Source organism: Chlorocebus sabaeus, chromosome 10 (genome assembly GCF_047675955.1).
Source record: "Chlorocebus sabaeus isolate Y175 chromosome 10, mChlSab1.0.hap1, whole genome shotgun sequence".
Taxonomy (NCBI): domain Eukaryota; kingdom Metazoa; phylum Chordata; class Mammalia; order Primates; family Cercopithecidae; genus Chlorocebus; species Chlorocebus sabaeus.
The window spans coordinates 118,816,461-118,836,925 of NC_132913.1; the positions used below are offsets into that span (position 1 = coordinate 118,816,461).

At 45.1% G+C, this 20,465-nt stretch overlaps 1 protein-coding gene across 9 annotated transcripts in view; it reads left to right on the forward strand.

Annotated features, from left to right (window-relative positions):
• ARMC9 (armadillo repeat containing 9) overlaps positions 1-20,465 on the forward strand; it is a 177,307-nt gene that overhangs the window by 83,913 nt on the left and 72,929 nt on the right. For all 9 annotated transcript variants that reach the window (XM_038001389.2, XM_038001390.2, XM_038001392.2 and 6 more), the window contains 2 exons: positions 10,112-10,202; positions 15,283-15,338. In XM_038001389.2, coding sequence (XP_037857317.2) covers positions 10,112-10,202; positions 15,283-15,338 — 147 coding nt within the window. The remainder of the gene's footprint in view (positions 1-10,111; positions 10,203-15,282; positions 15,339-20,465) is intronic.

Here is a 20,465-nt window from a genome sequence, read left to right on the forward strand (position 1 = left end):
GAATGGGGCGGAAAAATGATTGGATAAATAATGAAGACATATGGTGAAAAATATAAAGGTAACAGTAAGGTGTCTAGGAAACCCCTAAATGTTTGGAAAATCAACAGCACACTGGTATTATCTATTACTGCATAACAATTTACCCCAAAACTTAGTGGCTTAAACGAATTTTTTGTTTTTGTTTTTGAAACAGAGTCTGGCTCTGTCACCCAGACTGGAGTACAGTGGCACAATCTTGACTCACTGCAACCTCTGCCTCCTGGGTTCAAGCGATTCTCCTGCCTCAGCCTCCCAAGCATCTGGGACTACAGGCATGCACCACCACACCCAGCTGATTTTTGTATTTTTAGTAGAGATGGGGTTTCACCATCTTGGCCAGGCTGGTCTCAAGCTCCTGACCTCGAGTGATCTATCTGCCTTAGCCTCCCAAAGCGCTGAGATTACAGACATAAGTCACTGTGCCCAGCCGATTTTTGTTTTCGTTTTTGAGACAGAGTCTTGCTCTTTTGCCCAGGCTGGAGTGCAGTGGCCTGATCACAGTGCACTGCAGCCTCCATCTCCCAGGCTCAAACCATCCTCCTGCCTCAGCTTATCCAGTAGCTGGGACTATAGGTGCGTGCCACCACAGCTAGCTGATTTTTTTAAGAGACGGGGTCTTGCCATGTTGCCCAGGCTGGTCTCAAACTACTAGGCTCACGCGATCCTCCCATCTTGGCCTCCATGCAGGGATTACATGTATGAGCCACTGAGCCTGGCCCTTGAATTTTTAAATTACAGTCATGCACCACGTAACGACATTTTGGTCAACAAAAGACTGCATATATGATAATGGTCCAATAAGATTATAATACTGTATTTTTACTGTTTCTTACCTATGTTTAGAGATGCTTAGATACACAAATACCACCTTGTTACAGTTGCCTACAGTATTCAACACAGTCACGTGCTGAACAGGTTTGTACCCTAGGATCTTATTGGCTATGCCATATAGCCTAGGTGTGTAGTAGGCTATACCATCTGGGTTTGTCACTTACTCTATGATATTTATACAATAATGACATCGTCTCACAACACATTTCTCGGAACATATCCCTATCACTAAGCTACCAATGACTGTTTCTCTGGGTCAAACATTCAAGATAGCAGAGTAGTCCTAACTAAGAGTTGCTCAGTTTATAGTTGAGACTTCAGCCTCTGCTTCCAAGCTCACTCACATGGCTGTCAGCAGGAGGCCTCAGTTTTCTTCTGGCTGTTGACTGGGGACCTCATTTGCTTCTCCTTTGGAGCTCTCCATAAGACTTCTCTTGACATGGCAGTTGGCTTCCCCTAGAATGAGTGATTTGAGAGAGAAAGTAAGCAAGACAGAAGCCCCAGTGTCTTTTAGAAAAACCTACTCTCAGAAATGAGATACCACCGCATTTATTTTCTTGGTTACACCGACCCACCCTGGTACTATGTGGAGGGGATTGAACAAGGGAGTGACTTCCAGGAGGTGGAATCACTGGGGCTGCCTTGGGGCTGGCTGCCACATACTCCTAAGTAACTGTGGGTCAAAGAAAAAAGCACAAGAGAAGTGAGGGGCTATTATTCTTTTGAAAAATACTACAAATATTTTCTCAATTTTGGTTTGTCTTTTTAAATTGTGGTAGTTGGCCAGAAGCGGTGGCTCATGCCTGTAATCCCAGCACTTTTGGAAGCCGAGGTGGGCAGATCACGAGGTCAGGAGTTTGAGACCAGCCTGGCCAACTTGGTGAAACCCTGTCTCTACTAAAAATGCAAAAATTAGCTGGGTGTGGTGACGGGCACCTGTAATTCCAGCTACTCAGGAGACTGAGGCAGGAAAATTACTTGAACCCAGGAGGCAGAGGTTGCAGTGAGCCAAGATCATGCCATTGCACTCCAGCCTGGGTGACAGAGCAAGACTCTGTCTCAAAAACTCAAACAAAAAAAAAAATCATGGTGGTTTTGGTCAAACATTAGCTTTAATGATAGCCAAATCTGTTAATATTTTCCTTTATGTCTTCTGACATGGGTTTCTAGATAGGATGTGAGTTTTTGACTTTGAAAAGGAAATGTGGATTACTTACATAAAGATGTAAGTAGATGACGGGGCATGGTGGCTCATGCCTGTAATCCCAGCACTTTGGGAGGCTGAGATAGGCAGATCACCTGAGGTCGGGAGTTTGAGACCAGCCTGGCCAACATGGAAAAACCCTGTCTCTACTAAAAATACCATAATTAGCCGGGCATAGTGGCGGACACCTGTAATCCCAGCTACTCAGGAGCCTGAGGCAGGAGAATCTCTTGAACCCGGAAGGCAGAGGTTGCAGTGAGCCGAGATCATGCCACTGCACGCCAGCCTGGGCAACAGAGTGAGACTCCATCTCAAAAAAAAAAACAAAAAACATTATGGTGGTTTTGGTCAAACATTAGCTTTAATGATAGCCAAATATGTTAATATTTTCCTTAATGGCTTCTACATAGATTTCTAGATAGGTTGTGAGTTTTTGACTTTGAAAAGGAAATGTGGATTACTTACGTAAAGATGTAAGTAGATGACAGGACACGGTGGCTCCTGCCTGTAATCCTAGCACTTTGGGAGGCTGAGGTGGGCGGATCACCTGAGGTCAGGAGTTCGAAACCAGCCTGGCCAACGTGGAGAAACCCTGTCTCTACTGAAAATACAAAAATTAGCCAGGCATGGTGGTGGACACCTGTAATCCCAGCTACTCAGGAGGCCGAGGCAGGAGAATCGCTTGAACCCGGAAGGCAGAGGTTGTAGTGAGCCGAGATCATGCTACTGGACTCCACCCTGGGCAACAGAGTGAGACTCCGTCTCAAAAAAAAAGATGTAAGTAGAATAAGCTTCCCTCTGGCATTTAACAGAGATTAAAGATATAAGCCAGGGAGGAACCCCCTTTTAGCCTGAGAAGAGGAAGCTTTTAACACATCACCTAGGCAGTTACCTACTTAATTATTTGTAAGAGTGACCTCTAAGGGATGTTCATGCCCACAATAAGGTTTTTCTAAAACCCTGAGATTTCCCTCCTTTCATGTTTATCCTTGAGGAAGTTTTTAGATTGATAAAGGCATTATATTCTCTTTGCATGTAGGTCTCACATGGGTGCATTTGTTTGGCAGAGTCTAGGTTGTGTGCCTGCACCCTAGCTGCAAGGGAGGCTAGAAATGCTGAATAATGAAGGAAATAAGACAACAAGGAAAACATTTCCCACAATCCCTCCACCTTGACATCTGCTCATGCATGGTGCTAGGGAAGTGGAGGCAGAATTGATGTCCTCAGCCCTGCTGGTATTTAGTTTTTATTTCTTTATTTCTTTGAGATGGAGTCTCGCTCTGTCACCCAGGCTGGAGCACAGTGGCGCGATCTCTGCTCACTGCAACTTCTGCCTCCCAAGTTCGAGCAATTCTCCTGCCTCAGCCTCCTGAGTAGCTGGAATTACAGGTGCCCACCACCATGCCCGGCTAATGTTTATATTTTTAGTAGAGACAGGGTTTCACTATGTTGGCCAGGCTGGTCTCAAACTTTTGACCTCAGGTGATCCACCCGCCTTGGCCTCCCAAAGTGCTGGGATTACAGGCGTGAGCCACCATGCCTGGTGCCTGCTGGTATTTGTATGTGTGTCAGCACAGTCCTTCTGGAAAGCAGTTTGGCAGTTACATGAAAAATCACTAAAGGATCCATCTTTTGGATTCGTTCATTTTCTTCTGGTTGTTGATGCACAGAAGAAGAGCTCTATGCATGACAATGCTCATTTCAACATTTTTATAAGAGCAAAAAGCTGGATAAATAACTAGTAATACAGGAATTGCTAATGAAATTAGGATTCTTTTGCTCAAAATATTAATAGCTATTGAAGATGATAATTACGAAAAGCAGTATGAAGCAGTATGGAAAATTTTATTTTACTGTATAATGAGGGATAAAAGCAGAATATCTCATTGTAAGAATGTATGTGCTCATGGAAAATGACACAATATACATAAAAATTACATTAGTACCAAATCCCATTGTAGTAGTCTTATAAGAGTACCTAAAGGGAAAAAGGAGAACAAAATAAATGAGTCCCCTGAGGCCCATTTGAATTTTAAGAGCCTGCCAAGGCCTGGAGCTGGAGAAGAGATCACATAAGTGGAGCTGCCCTAATACCCACTCCACAGGCCTCCTACGGCTAGGGCTGGAGTCATAGTCAGCCATGGGCCTCTGCCCTGGAGACCCCAACAAACATCCTGCCCAGGGCTGGAGCCGACCAGAGGCTCTGCGGGTTATAAAGGCTCCCAGAATCTGGGAGAGCTGGGGAGCTGGGCTTAGAAGCCACTCAGCCCAGAGGAATGCCCAAGCACACCATGGGGCTGCTCTGCTCCAGTGACCCTGGGGCCCACAGCGCAGGCCCATGATGCCAGAAACTGCCTTTGCTCTCCCCAGAGGGCTGGGTGCTGCTGCTCCCCACCCAACAGAATGATGTGTATTCCCCACGTGCCTCATCCTCCACATTGCCCACTTCTGAATCAAAGTCATGTGCTTGGCAGAATCTAAGTGGTGTGCCTGCACCCTAGCTGCAAAGGAGGCTTGAAATGTGAGTATTCTGTCTGTTGCCTTGGGAAACTAACAGTGTAGAGAACCTGGTTATAAGGCATTCGTCAGCCACAGGTGTCACAGTTGTCCATTACAGGTGGTCAGCCTAGTCACTGTATTTTGTGATGCTCACTAGGTATGGGCTTGGCTTGGCTTGGCTTTGCTTTACTTTGCTTTTCCTTCCTTTCAACGGGGTCTCACTATGTCACCAGGCTGGTCTCGAACTCCTGGGCTCAAGTGATTCTCCTGCCTCAGCCTCCCAAAGTGCTGAAATTACAGACATGAGCCACCATGCCTGACCTAAGTATGGGCCTTTCAAAATCAGTGTAGAAATTTTTCATATTCTTGTCCCCATAATTCTACTTCTGAAGCTGCACACGAGACATGAGCAAAGATGTATGTATCAGAATGTTCATTCCAGCTTTATTGATCATAGTGGAAGACAGGAAACAATGACAAGACCTAACATGAGGGAGTGACTAAGAAAAGAGGCCGGAAGGTGGAGTGGTTGAGAGTGGGTACTCCTGAGCCTGAGCCTGGCTTTGAATCATGTTCTGCCACTTCCTAGTTGGAAGCTCTCAGTGTGATCGTTTTTCCACCTGTAAGATGAGGATTGTTGCAGTACTAAACTCATAGAATTGTAAGCATTAAAGGAGCTCATAATATAAAGTATTTAGAATAGTGCCTAGCACACAGTAAGCACTGAGAGATGTTAGCTGCTATTATTATTATAGCTATGAAAATGTGGTTTATAAGGTTTTTATCAAACATGAAAATAATCATGAAGTTAAATAAGCAACATAATATCAATATGTTCTGAGTTATGTAAAACAATGCACATAAAAGGAAGGAAATACTTCAAAATGTTCCCAATTATCTCTGCGTGGGGGCCTGTGAGTAATTTTTATTCTTTCTTGTATGTTGTTTGCAAGTTTTCTATACAGAACTTGTATCACTTTCATAACTAGAGGAAAATATTTATATCTACCTGAAATAGATATTTGAATTTCTCAGGGGAAAATTTCCCTTGAAGACCTTTAGTGATAGAGGATTAGACTGTGAAGCTGGAACGATAGAATGCGCTAGAGTTCAGCTGAGTAAAAGTAGAAGTGAGTTCGAAGTTAGTTGTTCTATGTAGTGTTGAGTGTGTGTTGTCAGTCTCTGGAAGAGATGCTTTCTCTCATTTAATCCCTCAAAGTTGCCCTGAAGGAGTGACTGTGTTGGTGCCCCTTTTGCTGCTGACAACATCAAGGCTTAAAGGTGAAATCCTCTGCCTGGGGCCACACGGCCAGCGAGGGGCTGCTAACCACGGTTTGACTCCAGAGCCCTCTGCACCTGTGCCGCAGTGTCACTCTAGGCTTGGGACTTTCACCTAGTCAGACGTCTGCACATGACCAATTGTTTTCTTAAACACTATACACACAAATACAGGCTTCTGTAGGATTATCTTTATGGCGGTCTTTAATCATAGCTAGCTGCCAGGAACAGGAGTTCCTTATTTACTTTTTGCATACTGCTTGTGTTACCATTTTTACACATCTGGATGATTCACTAGGACCTTTTGTTATCCTTCGGTCTACCTGGGCGTTGTTACTTGACCTAAATTATCTGAAATGAGAAGTTATTACTTTTAGGATGAGACGCGGTTGTTTTATGACTTCTTTCTATAACTTAGATTAAATATTACCTAATGTATGTGATTTTTTAAAAATATGTGATATTTTGACTGGGCATACAACTCACACCTGTAATCCCACCACTTTAGGAGGCTGAGGTAGGAAGACTGCGTGAGCCCAGGAGTTCAAGACCAGCCTGGGTGACATGGTGAAACCCCATCTCCACAAAAAATGCAAAAATTAGCCAGGTGTGGTGGCGCGTGCCTGTAGTCCCAGCTACTTGGGAGGCTGAGGCAGGAGAATCAATTGAGTGCAGGAGGTTGAGGCAGCAGTGAGCTGTGATCACATCACTACGCTCTAGCCTGGACAACAGAGTAAAACCCTGTCTCCAAAAAAAAAAAAGATATTTCTCACTGGAGAATTTGCTATTAAGAAAACTTCAGACCAGGTGCAGTGGCCCATGCCTATAATCCCAGCACTTTTGGAGGCTGAGGCATATGGATCACTTGAAGTCATGAGTTGAACCGGTCTTGAAGACCAGACTGGCCAACATGGAGAAACCCCATCTCTACTAAAAATACAAAAATTAGCTAGGCATGGTGGTGCACACCTGTAATCCCAGCTACTCGGGAGGCTGAGGCACAGGAATTACTTGAACCTGGGAGGTGGAGGTTGCAGTGAGCTGGGATTGTGGCACTGCACTCCAACCTGGGTAACATAGTGAGACTCTGTCTCTAAAACAAAAAAAAAAATCTTCAATTCTTCATTACAGAGTTCCCCCCCACACCCCCACAAGTGATAACTATGCTAGAGATACATGAAAGAGAGTAAATAAGAATGAAAAGGTCTGGTTGGGCATAGTGGCTCATGCCTGTAATCCCAGCACTTTGAGAGACCAAGACAGGAGGATCACTTGAGGGCAGGAGTTTTGAGACCAACCTGGGCATTCCTTGTCTTACCAATAATTTTTTAAAAATTAGCCAGGCGTGGTGGTGTACACCTGTAATCCCAGCTACTCAGGAGACTGAAGCACAAGAATTACTTGAACCTGGGAGGCGGAGGTTGCAGTGAGCTGAGATTGTGGCACTGCACTCCAGCCGGGGTAACATAGTGAGACTCTGTCTCTAAAAACAAGACAGCTTCAATTCTTCATTACAGAGGAGTTCCCCCCCACGGCCCCCAAGTAATAACTACGCTAGAGATACATGAAAGAGAGTAAATGAGAATAAAAAGGTCTGGTTGGGCATGGTGGCTCATGCCTGTAATCCCAGCACTTTGAGAGGCCAAGGCGGGAGGATCACTTGAGGCCAGGAGTTTTGAGACCAGCCTGGGCATTCTCTGTCTTACCAATAATTTTGTAAAAATTAGCCAGGCATGGTGGTGCACACCTGTAGTCCCAGCTACTCCAGAAGCCAAGGTGGGAGGATCGCTTGAGCCAGGGAGGTTGAGGCTATGAGTTGTCATCACACCACTACACTCCAGCCTGGGCAACAAAGTGAGATCCTGTCTGTCTCAAAAACAAACAAACAAACAAAGATCTTTAAATATATAACCAAATAATGAGCAGATAATCTTGCAGAAGTAATGTCTGGTAAGAAAAGATAGACCCTGAGTGATTGATTGGCCTCGCTCCACTGGTAAAAATGCTCAGACATTGACGTTCCTGAGATAGCCAGTGGCGCTTCTCATCTTTGCCACTTTAAGGGCTTATCGCCAGGCATGGTGGCTCACACCTGTAATCCAGCACTTTGGGAGGCCAAGGTGGGCAGATCACCTGAGGTCAGGAGTTCGAGACCGCCTGGCCAATATGGCGAGACCCCTGTCTCTACTAAAAACACAAAAATTAACCAGGCATGGTGGCACATGCTTGTAGTCCCAGCTACTTGGGAGGCTAAGTCAGGAGAGTCACTTGAACCCTGGAGTTGGAGGTTACTGTGACCCGAGATCATGTCACTGCCCTCCAGGCTGGGTAGTAGAGCAAGACTCCATCTCAAAAAATAAGTGAATAAGTAAAAATTTTTAAAAGGGGCTTATCACACTGCTTTTGCTTGATAACTGTCTCCTTCTTGTGGCCCTGATACTGAGTGGGGGATGGAGAAGAGGGGAGAGACACATTTGTGAGATATACAATTCAGCTCTTCCAGCAGTGCAGGGCCAAGGCAGGCATTGGCTGGTAACTGTCTCTCTGGTACAACAAGCCTGGCCAGATGTCCAAATGGTCCTACAGGAGCCTGGGCACTGCTGGTCCCTCAACTCACGGACAGCTTCCCAGAGTTCCTCCTCCCTTCCAGACGGTCCCCTCCGCCTCTGTGAGCTTACCCATCTCTGCCTCCCGGCTCAGTGTGACTGTTCCCTAAGGTTCTATTCTCACCCTCTGCTCTTCTCTCACTGCCATCACTGGGGAACCTTGTTTCTTCCCTTTGCTTCAGCTACCAGATCTCTCTCCTGAGCCACGAACCCCTACTGGACACAGCAAGCACAATCTTGACCATTTATCAAGCATCCACTCTGTGCCAGCCATTGGACTAGAGGCTATTTCTTCAGGTATAATTTACAAACAGTGAAAAGCACAGGCCTTACATGGGGCAGTTTAGCGCATCTTGACAAATATGTATATCTGCATACCAACACCCAGTTATATACTTTGTCTTCTAAAAATTTCAAGTCAACTCAAATTGTTATCCTCATTTTTATAGTCGAAGAAACAGGCTAGATGAAGTTAAGTGATTTGAGAGAGGTCACACATTAAATTCATGGGGGAACTAATTGCAATTACAATACTGATTTAACTTTTCTAGAAGGTAATGCTCTGCTTTGGATGACAAGAACTCAGCAGGTTCAAAGCTGCACTTGGCATTTCTTTGATTCAGTTAGAGCTATTGATTCCAAACTGGCCTACATAAAAAGGGAACTTATTGACTCATGTAACTGAAAAGTCCAGGAAAATGTTCAGGCACAGTTTGATCAGGGGCTCACATGCCACTAGATCCGTTTCTCTGGCAGTACTTCTGGACTCCACTTCCTCTGTTTTGAGGTCATTACTAGAAGCACTTTCCCCTCACAGCGGTTAGAGGCCTCATAAGCTCAAGCTGTACAGACTCGTTCAAATCCTGCCAGGGAAGAGGAGGGAGAGGAATTAGACAATGTGCTTAAGTCAATATCTCATCCCTACTTTTCCCTGGAATTCTTTTAGCTAGTATTGGGAATTCTGGTGTCAGGGTATTATTATAAACAATGTATAGTGTAGTTACTTTATAATTCTTTTAATAGAAAAAGAATGAAATCTGTTTAAAGAGAGGTTCTATTTGTTCATTTACTTCTCTAAGCATATGGTTTCACTTCTCAATTATCATATTTGGCCCTAAAATCCAGAAGACAGTTTATAAATTTAGGGAAAACATAGGAAAAAACCGAGCCCCAGACCAACATATTGCCAAAACTTAAGGCAATATTGTATGGTAACATTTTACAATAGTTTTTTTGTGTGTGTGGTTTTTTTTTTTTTTTTTTTTCTTTGGTAAATGTGTTATAATTCAGCCAGAGAGTCAATAAGAAGAAAATTATTTCACTATGAATTATAAAAAGGACAAAAAGAATGTTTAATATAAGCCAAGGATTTTTCCTTCTGCCCTTGTGGGACCAGTTGTACACCTGGCCAGGTTTGTCTTGCCAAAGAGATAGTTACCAACTAATGACTGCCTTGGCCCTGCCCTGCTGGGAGAGCTGAATTTTTGTATCTATCTCATAAAGATATCTCTCTCCTCTTCTCCATCCCCCACCCAAGATATCCTCTTCCTCTCCCCAAAATACTATTTTTTGGATTAGATGAGATGACCTCATTGAAACGTAGTTTCCCCCAAAACACTGAAATGTTAACTGTTACTCTCGCCAATACTTCTAGGGAATGGAAGACATCCTACGCTGCTTCATCAAAGAAGGCAACGCTGAAATGATCCGCCAGATAGAATTCATCATCAAGCAGCTTAATTCCGGTCAGTTTGATGCAAGAATCTTTGATCTGTCTTTTGCATTGTTCACATTTGCCAGAAAGATACATGGCATTTCATTCAAGAGGCCTTTAGGAGGCCGGGCACGGTGGCTCATGCTTGTAATCCCAGTACTTTGGGAGGCCGAGGTGGGCGGATCATGAGGTCAGGAGTTCGAGACCAGCCTGGCCAACATGGTGAAACCCCGTCTCTACTAAAAATACAAAAATTAGCCAGGTGTGGTGACTTGGCCTGTCGTCGCAGCTACTCAGGAGGCTGAAACAGGAGAATTGCTTGAACCCAGGAGGCAGAAGTTGCAGTGAGTTGAGATTGCACCACTGCACTCCAGCCTGGGTGACAAAGCGAGACTCCATCTCAAAAAAAAAAAAAAAAAGGCCTTTAGGGAGGTGGGGAGACCCAGTGAACCCATAGACAAAAGTTCAGCCAGGTAGGCCAGGCGCAGTGGCTCACACCTGTAATCTCAGCACTTTGAGAGGCCGAGGCAGGAAGATCATCTGAGGCCAGGAGTTCAAGACCAGCCTTACCAACGTGGTGAAACCCCATCTTTACTAAAAATACAAAATTAGCCGGGCGTGGTGGCACATGCCTGTAGTCCCAGCTATTCAGGAGGCTGAGGCAGGAGAATCGCTTGAACCTGGGAGGTGGAAGTTGTAGTGAGCCGAGATAACACCATTGCACTCCAGCCTGGGCGACAGAGCGAAACTCCATCTCAAAAAAAAAAAAAAAAAAAAAAGGTTCAGCCAGATAGTCAAGGCCAGATTGTCCAAAGATTAACAATCTCTTATCATACTCTAGGCATATAGTCAACAAAAAAAAACTTAAAAGCAATTACAGAAACCCTTCCCTAACCTTGTAAGTTCTCTTTATGTGGCCTCTCCCTTTCCCCTCCTAAATCCTGACTCACTATTAAGGTGGCTTCCCCAGGGTCCAGGGGTTCGATAATGAAAGCAAATGCTACTGTAGGAAACTTCATCATTTTCCCACTTTTATTTATTCACTCCGGAAACACTGATGCTGCCAACTGCAGTGTGGAAGGAGGCAATATGATCCTCTTTCTATCCAGGCTCCTCCATTACCATAACAACCCACATCCCATAGTCAGCAGGAGAGAGAAAGGCCAGGAAGCCTGGGATGGGGCAGAGGTCGTGGGGAAAGTTCTTTGGCTCTTTCTGTGGACTCCTGACATCGTTCTCCTGCCAGAGGTGCCAAGCACTGCTGGAATCCAGGGCCAGGTTTGTCACTGAGTCTCTCTCCATGCCCTTCCCTGACACCCATCAGTCCACATCACTGCAAGTCGCACGCGTGAATCCCTTCCGCACTTGAGCAGAAAGTGAAGAGTGAGTCTCGAGTCAGCTGCTCGGCCAAGGCCAGAAGCCCCCAGGTGGCCTTTCTTCTAGCTCGGGGTTCGGTCTGGCTGTACAGGGCGGTCACCGGGGGGGATGTTTAAATCTTTTAAGACAGTACCCCACATAAATTAAATCAGAACCTCTCAGGGAGGGGATTTCAAGCTCCCAGTGGGGGTCCCATGTGCAGCCAAGGCAGAGCATCACTGCCTGGGTCGCAGAAACGAGGATGTCCAAGGGGGTCCCGATGAAAAGGAGGCAGCTGAGGAGAGCAGCCAGGGAGCTTTGAAACCTTTGTCCTTTTAAGGCTGGGTGCGCATTTGCATTGAATATCTCTTCTTTGGGTTTTATGGAACAGCTATAATTCATCCCAAATTCAGGTGGGCAAAAATTAGAACTTTATTTTCTGCAGTAACTTTATTTCTGACTCTCAACCCTCATTCTGGCATATTGAAAAAGAATAAAATAAAACCTGAACCCAGTCCTGCCTGAGGTTGCTCTCCCGCCTTCTCTGGGTAGGTCACAGGGTAGGCGCGGAGGATTGTTGCACATCCGTGCCATAGTCATCAGCTGTGCCCAGCCCTCCCGGGCCAGGAGTTCGGTGCATTCAGGCTGAGGATCTTCTTCAAGGCCACCTGTGTGTTTTAGTCCACTGAGATACATCTGTCTCCTGGTCTTCCCTCCTTCCTGGCAGCCAGGAAGCAGGAGGTAGGCCCCTTTTACTCTCTGACCCAAGAAACATCTTTTTTCTCTTTCATAAGCCTGGCCCTTGGACCAGTCTGCTAGAGTGGGATAAGGGGACAGTTTATACTTTTGTAAGGGATGTCTCGGGAAGAAATTGTCTTGGGCAGAGCTAAAGCTTTATAACCCTGGGTGTTCTGGAAGGCTTGGGAAATACCTATTTAGTTCAGTAAGTTATTGTTTAAATAAAGAGGGCCTCAAGTATTTCTCTTTCTATCTCAAGCACCTAAGTTATTGTGTATCCATAGGACAGCAGCAGGAGCCCGCCACTTTGAAACAAAATTTGATAGTGATTGAACATTCAGGTGGAAGACCAGACACACAACTACCTCGCGACATCCATCACCAGCATCAAATCAAAATGAAACCCAGGAGGAGAGCCTCCAGCCTGTCTTCATCCTCAAGTGGAAATCAATAGCAGAGTGCAAATTGTTGCTAGTGTACCAGTTCTTAAGATGTGTGAAATGGCATTGCCACCATCTTTATTTAGAGTATTGGTTTCCTTGTTCTATTTTAATAAACTTGAAAACATCTCTGTGGGTTTTCACACGTCCAAGTCCAATCTCAGTCTTGTAGCACAATTTTTCCAGTAAAGTTTTAAGGTCTTCAAGTATTAAAATTCAAGTATATTTTAGTGACCTAACCCCACAGGTGGGGAAGGACTATTCTGGCAAAGCCTAAAGGAAAATTCCAGCTGGTGACATTGACAACGCAGGGTGAGCTGCCAACAGCAACAGCAGGGAGATTTGTCCTCAGGCTTGGGCCTGGACCACAATGCCAGCCCTCAGTGAGGGGAACCAGCGCCAGAGAGAAAACAGAGGCACCAGCCATGTCACTGGGCAGGAGCAAGGCAGAGCCCCCGGGAAAGGAATGATGCCATTCTAGCCCCATGTGCGTTAGTTATCAGAGTGTGGGCATCTCGTGAAGTGTGCACCAACTCAGGGAACAGGATGGGAGACAGTCGTCCCAGAGAGGTGCTGAGGTCTATAAGGCACTTCACTTCTCAGGACAGGATTATTCTGGGTGGTGGGATGAGTCTGAGCCAGCAGGCCAAGAGGTTATGGGGTCAGGAGAAGGGGAGCTGGGCAGGGGGAGGCAGAGAAAGAGAAGCGTGGCTGGGCTATCTGTGGCCTTACAAAATAGCCAAGAGTCTTAAAAAAGGCATTTCTGTTTTCGAAAATGAGCGGTTTATAACTGATGAGTACAGCAGCACTTCCTGAAAGTGGAATGGCGTATGCTGTTCGTGGATAGGGAAGTTAGTCATTAAACTTCAACCAGAAAGCAGAGTGGCATCACGTCTTCATGCCTGGGAAGTAGCTTTCTAGACTAAATGGCATTCCACAGCAATGCTACGACCCGTGGGGCCTGCAAGCCTCAGTGAGCAGGGGCACATTTTGGTGTCCCGCTGGCTTCGGTCCAGTGAAGTCAGTGGAGTCCTTCCCTTTAGAATGAGCGCTAGGTTGAGAACGTGGGTTTCTACATCTTCCTTCCTGGGAATGGTTTGATGTTTGATCAAATGTGGGTGCATCCTGCCTGCCACCTTTACAAGCTGGGTGCTCTCCTCAAGTATGGCCTTTGGTTCCTTCTTTTCTCCTACTTCCCATTTGACTTCCTTTCTTCTTTCAGCCTTTCTTTACCTTCATGTCATTTGTTCAAGAAACAAGTGATAATAAGAAAGATGTAGTAGGGATAGAGGGAGGCGTAAGTCAGCTGCTCTGTCCCCAGGGACTCAGTCCAGTGCAGTGGGTGAGAGACAAGTCAGCAGGCATTCACTCATTAGTAAGCAGCAATCTTCCAGCAGTGGCGTGAATTGTCAGGAGTTCTGGATAAAACGCTGAGCGTGTTCAGGGGAGGAAGAGATGGCTGCTGAGCAAGGGGATCAGGGAAGACTTCGTGGAGGAGAAAGTACCAGCACCTCTGTAGAGCCTGCTTCGTACCTGGCCCTAGGCCAGGCGCTTCCCTTGTGGTGTGTTGTGCAGTCCTCCCAACCCCTGAGAAGTGACTGATACGATCCTTATTCTACAGAGGAGGAAGCAGGGGCTCTTTGTTTCTGTAACTCCGTTGTGCTACCAACTTACTGCTCTTTTGTAAACTCTTAAAAAGACCTAGCAATGGACCACACAGCCTTCAGGAACCCTACCTGCCATGACCACCACCCATACTGCCCATGGAAAAATCATGGAGTTTAGAAGTAGACTCGGTTTGAATCTCAGCTGTCTGCCATTTACTGGAAGTGAGACCGAGAAGTCTCTGTCCTCTCTGTGTCTCTCTGTAAAATGGGGGATAATGGTCAACAAAATATTTGTAAGGATTAAGTGAAATAACGGGTGTGGCAGGATCTAGCATGATGCCTAGATATAAAAATTTTATACTTTCATTCCCTTAAATTCCCCTAAAATTATATGCTGGCTTTTAATTTTTCCCATGCTACTGTAACTGTGTTCTGGTAAAAATGGAGAGATTTACTCTTTAAAATTGCTTACGATGATATCAGACAGTGACTGAAATGGTTGTGATTAGGATGATTAGGAGCATGATGACCTTAATGTAACCTCATTCTCATTAAGATGTTTATGTCGCCAGCCTGGCGCAGTGGCTCAAGCCTGTAATCCCAGCACTTTGGGAGGCCAAAACGGGCGGATCATGAGGTCAGGAGATCGAGACCATCCTGACTAACGCGGTGAAACCCTGTCTCTACTAAAAAAAACACACACAAAAAAAAACTAGCCGGGCGAGGTGGCGGGCGCCTGTAGTCCCAGCTACTCGGGAGGCTGAGGCAGGAGAATGGCGTATACCCGGGAGGCGGAGCTTGCAGTGAGCTGAGGTCTGGCCACTGCACTCCAGCCTGGGTGACAGAGCGAGACTCCGTCTCAAAAAAAAAAAAAAAAAAGATGTTTCTGTCTCTGCAGAGGCTGACAGATTCCGTGGACCAGTGCTCCCACTGTTTATCCATTATTCATTGATTCTTTTTTTCTTTATAGAAGAGCTACCAGATGGTGTTCTTGAATCTGATGATGATGAAGATGAAGATGATGAAGTAAGTTGGAGGTTCCTGACACCACATAGAAAACTCTTACCAAACTATTCTCTCTTTCCTGCCTTGACAAGTTAGTCCAGAAATGGAGATTTTTCATTCCTGCTACACTGTTTCTCACAATTCTGGGGGTTGGCTAAAGCTCCGCTGGGTGGTGGTTCAGGTCTCACTTGGGGTCTCATGTGGAGAGCCCAGTGGCCGTGTTTGAAGACTCCCACACTCACTGGGTTCACAGCAGAGACGCAGCATTGCCCGCCATTCAGGTTTCATGGGAAGCTGAACAATGACCATTCTTCTGTGTGAGCTTTTGCTCTGAAGGGGCACGAGCCTTGGCCTATCTTCCTCAGCGGTGGGAGTGCTGGGCGTGTCGGTGCCTGGCGAGAGTCTCTGGCTTGAGAGGTCCTGGGTTTAGTTGAGAGCTAACGGAACTGACCAGTTTTCTCTGTTATTTGCATTCTTTTGATTTCTGTTTCCTCAGCTGTGAAAAATCTACTTGCTTGTGTTTTAGAGCATGAAGGTTTAGAAGTTAATGTATGTGAGTCTCTGAAATGACGTAAAGAATGGTGACTCGGGGACTGTAGTTGGATTTTCAGATGACGAGATTTTACATGGTTTTCCTTCAGAGACCCAGAAGGAAAAGACCTGTTGTCCCCTCTGGTCATACTTGATCTGCCTGCCTTCATTCGCGGGGAGCATTCACTGAAAAAGTGGATGTCAGACGATGTTTTTTGTTTGGAGTCATGGCCTGTCAGTTTCTGAAATGTGTAAAAGCCAGGTTTTTGATCACTGATGGCATCAGTTGGGAAAGAGGTATTTAAGAGCCCCCGCTAGAGAGGATGTGCTGAGATCTGCTGGGAGATGCTTCCTCAGCAGGCGGCCTCTGTGCCTGCCATTTTCTTCATGGGCTGCAGGTGGCATCAGCGGGCGCGTGCTCCTGCTGGCTTTTCCTGCCGTGCCCCGCAGTGCAGAGCTTGACCTCTAGATAGGAGTCCTGGCCCCTATCATCTTCTCCAGGCCCCTTTGTTTACATAGGTGGAGCCAGAGGGAAAACCCCAGCTTGAGCTCACACACAGAGTTGATGGTGGTAAAATTGGGTTTAGAACAGAAATCGGCAGACGCTTTCTGTAAAGGAAAAGATAGGAGCTATTTTAGGGCTTGCAGGCCACACAGTCTCTGTTCCAGCCACTCAGTTCTGCCACTGTAACGCAGTGGCTGTCAGCAGTACATAAGTGGCCAAACGTGGCCGTGTTCCTGTAAAACTATGGACACTGAAAATTTGAATTTCATACAATTTTTTTTACGTCATTAAATCTTTTTTCAAATATTTTAAAACACAAAAATAATTCTTAGCTGGCGGGCATACGAAAGCAGGCACCTGACACATGGGCCATTGTTTGCCAGCCCCTAGGCAGTTCCCGGACTCAGGCAGCCTTCTTTAGATTATAATGAGTCACACCTCCTTTGTGCCTGGCCCTTCAATATCATTCTAAATGATAGTTTAAATTAACGTTTAATTATTTGTTTTTAACAACTTTTTTTCATTGTGTCCAGAAGTTCCTCTCGAGATCTGTTTTTTTTTCCTTCTTATATCATCCCTTTGGGTTTTCCAGTTTGCTTTGGTTTTTTGTTTTGCTTTGTTTTTGCTATGAATCCTGTTTTTATCTTATAAGGGAAAATTCATTTTGTTCAACTGTTCTAGTTAATGATGAGAACTCAACTTTTGGAAATTTCCTTCTGAAAGCAATTGTCTACTATAAATGAACAAACACAGAAGTCTTGTAATCTTCTGGACTTTTGCTACTCTTTTAAGAGGTTGATGTTTGAAAATACTTGTGATAACTAGAATTTTCAAAAGATTCCTAGAAGAGGCTTAGTTGGAAAATTATAAGGAAAGTATCTGTCATTTGGGCCAAATGGGACTCTGTGATGAACCAGATGGCAGCAGATGGGGGGCTCTTTCTCCCGGGTAGGCCTCACTGCACCTCGCCAGTGTCAGCAGGGGCAGTCCGGGCACAGCCGGGCTTGCCTGGATTTTACTCAGCTTTCACCGGAGGCAAGCATTACGTTTATAACTATTTTTCAAAGTTGGAGGGAAAAAAGAGAGTGACAGATCTTAGGCTAAAAGAAAATTTCCAAGAATCCTTTGAGAAGTAACACTGTTGTTGGAATGTGGTTATCACTTCCCAAGGTGACAACTCTGAAGGAGACAGCAAAATTATTTGCAAGGTGTTGCAGTCATACCTTATCTTGCTTAGCAATGTAAATGTTCTTTCATTTAATATTTAGACCCAAAACACAGAAAATGAAACCACTCTTTTCAGTTAGCTGCTTAGCGACTCTAAAGATAAAATGGTTCTAATGGGGCCAGGCACAGTGGCTCACACCTGCAATCCCAGCACTTTGGGAGGCCGAGGTGGGCAGATCACTTGAGGCCAGGAGTTAGAGACCAGCCGGGCCAACAGGGTGAAACCCCATTTCTACTAAAAATACAAAAATTAGCTGGTTACATGGTGGCGTGCGCCTATAATCCCAGCTACTGGGGAAGCTGAGGCATGAGAATCACTTGAACCTGGGAGGCGGAGGCTGTAGTGAGCTAAGATCCTGCCAGTGCACTCCAGCCAGGGCAACAAAGTAAGACCCCATCTCAAAAAAAAAAAAAAAAAAAAATGTGGCTCTAGTGGGATGGGGCCTGAGACCAGGGTAAATTATGCTCACTCTGAATCATATTGAGCTGAAATCTGTGCACTCACAATTTCCACCACTACTATCCCTGCCCCACTGGAAACTCTCAAGAGAACCTCTGATGCAAAGTCAAGTTTTTCTCTGTAATTTGTAATGACTTGATCTAACGTGCTAACCTAACAAAGTTATGTCTGAATATACATACATTTATATACTAAAATTAAAAAAAAAAAAGGTAGAACTAGAAATGCATGTTCTGATTTATAGACTGTCTAGGATATAATGTCAAATAAAACAAGGAAATCGTAAAGTAATTTGACCAATAATTTCGGAAGAGGCAAATGTATAAACGCACATGGCTAGGGATTATATGTGTGCCTATATAGCAGAAAGGCGTGGACAGTTACGCCCTCTTTGCTGACGTTATAAACTGCAAGCTGGGAATAGGAATAAGGAAGTTCGGGTGAGAAATGCAGAGAGGCTCTGAGGCTCCTCGAGAGAGAAGTGAGAACAGGACATGGGGTTTAGTGGCGTGGAAGTCAGTTGCTGTGCATTTTTGTGGGTTGATGGAGCAAAAGCGGAATGAATGGATTGAGGAGCAGGTGGGAAGTGAGAAAATGGCTTAATAAGTGTATACTGCTCCTCCCGCAATTGGGCTGTGCACAGAAGAGCAATAGTGGCTGAGGGGTGCATTTTTGTTTGTTTTAAGATGAGAGAAACCTGAGCATGTTAAAATGCTGATGGGATAGCTCCAGCCAAGAGGGCGAGCTTGAACATTCAAGGCAGGAAGAGTCTGCAGGATGGCATCGAAAAGATGGGTGTTTTCATTGTTTTCTAAACCACTTATACTTTCTTGGCCCACAAGGCCCCAGACCCATTTAAACCTCCAGAGAAACAAAGCCATCATTAGATCCGCTTGGACAATACACCCCAGGGAATGGACAATGACAGCTGTTATTTAAGGCTTCAAATGCATCTCATTTAGCACTTTGGAGAAATGTGTTGCCTAATGCATTTATTTTATATGAAACAGACGTAGTATGTTATAAAAGGGCTGATGGTAAATCACTAAGCTTAGGAGCCTGGTTCCATTGTTCTCACCCCCAGTGACTCGGGTTTCCTTACTATATATCACAGCCAGTTTCCTTGTATGGCTTCGTTAAGTAGAAATGCAAGGCCTTTCTGTGCTATTCTAGAAGACTGATTTTTAAGACAAATATTCTCCTCTCTTGACAAAACAGGTTTAAGTGCCAGGTGAGGTCAGCCATGGACATTTACTTGCTGGTTGCCATGTAAGTGACAATCATATGCTCAGCAATTTCCTTCTATACAAAGTGCTCAAATCTAAGAGTTGCTCATATATTTACTCAACAAATATTTGAGGGCCTCGAAATAACACTATTGTAGGAACTAATGGGGAGGGGATGCAAAAGAAGTCTAAAAGAGTATCTGTGGTTTGAAATACCTCCAAGAGTTCCAGCCTAGATAGGGAAGATCACAGTGATTCTGACAACAGCAGCTCCCGCCTGCTGGCATTGCCGGGTGCCAGGCACTGTTCTAGGCACCTTATGGGTGTTCAGTCATCTCCTCTTCTCAGCAGCCCTGTCGTAGGTGCTATTTTATTCACTTTTCACAGATGAGGAGACAGAGAGGAAATAGGTCACTTGCCAAGTTCACACAGCTAATAAGTAACTTACGGGGCTGGGATTCAAATCCAGGTGGTCTGACTCAGTTGTCCATGTTCCTAACCACTGCCCTATATTGCCTTCTTGTGAGATATACATGAATGCAAAACAGCAAGTAACAGAAAATAAATACGGATTATAGGTTCATAAAGGTGATAGACACAGGAAGTGCTGCAGAAATTCCAAGTACTCCGGGAATACTGGGAGATGGCTGGCCTGGGGTGAAGAGGAAGTGAGATTGGTTGAGGAAGGGAAGGGTGTGGTCAGCAAGGGTGGCATCCTCTAGGGGAAACAGCACAAGCATAAGCGTTATCCTTTGCCCCTCCACTGCACTCACATCAAACCCCCCCAAGAAACCCATGTTAATGATGTAGTATGTGCACGTGCTTTCGTACTTAAAAGATGCACAGGCAGAGTACACGGAGGTGTGTACTATACACAGATCCATATATACTTTTGTCAGTATTTGTTTTTCAAAATGAGATAACATAGAGATAGGAACACACATACTTCTACACCTTTTTCTCTTGTTAATGTTTCTTGAAAGTCCTTCTGAGTTAGGCAGTGTAGCAAGTTGATACTTTTTAGTGCTATGAATGTATAATTTTCTAGATTTTTATTACTTCAAACAATGCTGTAGTTAAAATCTTTGTAAAAATATCCTTATTTAGGCTGGGCGTGGTGGCTCAAGCCTGTAATCCCAGCACTTTGGGAGGCCGAGACGGGCGGATCACGAGGTCAGGAGATCGAGACCATCCTGGCT